Source organism: Mercenaria mercenaria, chromosome 14, assembly GCF_021730395.1.
Source record: "Mercenaria mercenaria strain notata chromosome 14, MADL_Memer_1, whole genome shotgun sequence".
In the NCBI taxonomy this organism is placed as follows: Eukaryota; Metazoa; Mollusca; class Bivalvia; order Venerida; family Veneridae; genus Mercenaria; species Mercenaria mercenaria.
This window is the reverse complement of record NC_069374.1, coordinates 16,633,447-16,635,792: the sequence shown is the minus strand read 5'-3', so window position 1 is coordinate 16,635,792 and position 2,346 is coordinate 16,633,447. Positions and strand designations below refer to the sequence as shown.

Below are 2,346 nucleotides of genomic sequence, written 5' to 3'. Positions count from 1 at the left end.
AGAGTCCAGTCGTCATTGGAGACGTGATAGGTGGAAACTTTGAGGATCCTGACAAAAGCATTCTCGTTACGAGTGCAGTAACGATGCACACGAGGTACCTTTACAAGGACTGGTCGAGATATCAGTTTCACGATGCCGTACCTAGAGCTGACAAACGTATGCGTGTCTGTTATGGAATTATTCCAACGTCGGTCTCTGTCATCACAATTCGTATGGACGATATCAAGATTGTTCTGTTTCAGACATTAGAAGATGACTTGTGGAACATTGACAAATCATCAGTGGTTGGTGCCATCGAAGCGATATCGCGTTTTGGTTGAGACGTACTTTTGTTGTTGCTCTTGTTTTGTTTGTATTTTTTTGATATATAATGTTCGGTAAACTTCGATATTGATCAATTAAATAAATGTCAGTGAAATGTACACTAATGAGTTTCTTGATTTTCCATTCGCAGCTGATAAGGATAATGTACCTCTTTTGTCAGATAGCTTGTTTGAAGCTTCTTCTTATGTATTAGGTAATGAGAATTTCAAATCGGACTTGATGCTTCAAGAAGATCTCGACGTTCGCGAATTGTCGAATCTCGACATTGTATGTGATCACATCAAGTCACTGAAACGATGTTCGTCTCAGTCATCATTACCAACATTGTTGACTGTTGATGAGTGTATGATTGAAACAAACAAGTTACTATTGAAAGGAATACATGACCGAAATGGTATGCTGTCTACCTTGTCCAGATTTACTTCGCACTACCATCCTAGATTCTCAAACAGAGAAGCAAGCTACAGAGCTCTGCTATGTCTCTGTGACATTGTAAATGAGATTCAGTATGAAATTCGTGAACAAGTAGACTTGACTGAAAAACTAAAGCAAAGGTTTAAGCTTGCAAGTTTGCTATACTGTGTGTTTCTTGAACTGCACCCTTTTCCCGATGGAAATGGAAGAACAGCGACAATGTTGATGAACTATGTCTTGGATCTTCCTTTCTTCGTCGTAGTACAGAACAAACGGTCCGACTACTTATGTGCATTGAAAAATTCTAGAGTCGAAATGATAAGCTGGCAGACTTCGATCTGCACGGATTATGAAAGTGTTGAATTAGTGTTTGAGATTACTCGCAACTGTAAACCAATTGAAATAAGTAACATGCTCGTAAACTCAGCGTTATCGGCGTTGACGTCGCCAGTTAAGAATAGATTAGACAAAACTGTCAAAAAATAACATTTTGCTTTTTCATCAGCAGTGATTGTATTATAAATGATTTTTCATCAATAACGATCACATTCATTTTCACGATGTCGACAAAGATACACGTATTTGCAGTTGAGGGAAATATTGGTGCTGGCAAAACAACGTTCATTGATTTGCTTCGCATGAAATATCCTGTTTTTGGGTATTACTACGAAACGTTGCAGGAGTGGCAGAATGTGAAATCAACAGATGGCTCTGACATCAATGTGTTCGAAAAGGCAAGCCGCAAGCCTAACAAGTATGGTTTTCCGTTTCAGATGATAACGTTGACTTCGCAACTGAACATCTTGACATCTCTTCCTACTGCTGGTCATCAGGTTGTCATTGTTGAACGAAGTTACTTGAGCAACAGAAATGTGTTCGCAAGGGCGTTGAGAGATAAAAGGAAGATCAACGATACGGAATGGGCTTGTTACGACTTCATGCTCAACAAGTTGTTGCCAAAGAACTTCGAATACAGCGGATTCATTTACCTGAATACGAGTCCGCAGAAGTGCTTCGAACGCATGTATCTGAGAAATAGAAGAGAGGAACGCAATGTCTCATTCAAATACATACGACGGTTGCATGATTACCATAATGAGTGGTTAATGAATCGAAACGACGTGCTAGTTCTCGACAATGACAACTACAAGACATGTGCGAAAGACTATTCCTCAATGTTGGATGAAGTGCAGAAGTTCATTTCTATGACTGTTCGTGACGAAGAAATTTCAAGAGGGATTGTCGAGTGTACAAAGTGTGTCGAGATTGGTCACGAATCGGAGAATTGTTTACAACAGAGTCGAAGGAAGGACAAAAGCACATCTTACGATGACATTCCAGAGACCATTGATTGAATATCTGAGCAAGAAAGACAAAGACATATGATTCTGTTTTTGTTAGTAACTGTATTTCATGTTTCTTCCAATGAAAATAAATCATAAATCTCAATCAGTACCAGTATTCATTATTTCTTCGATAGTTTTCCTCAGGCACTTGGCATTTAAAAGCAGGTACCTCGTGTCCAGTCTTCGTTCAAAGGCACCGACTTTCACTTGAATCATTCCTGTCGGTTGGAAATTGATACTGAACGAGTTCTTCTTTTCGGGC

At 39.3% G+C, this 2,346-nt stretch overlaps 1 protein-coding gene across 1 annotated transcript; it reads left to right on the top strand.

Annotated features, from left to right (window-relative positions):
* Positions 1 to 1,298: 1,298 nt before the first annotated feature.
* On the top strand, positions 1,299 to 2,093 carry LOC128548379 (deoxycytidine kinase-like). The gene has a single exon (XM_053522984.1). The coding sequence runs from the start codon at positions 1,299 to 1,301 to the stop codon at positions 2,091 to 2,093; it is 795 nt and encodes a 264-aa protein (XP_053378959.1).
* Positions 2,094 to 2,346: the final 253 nt, after the last annotated feature.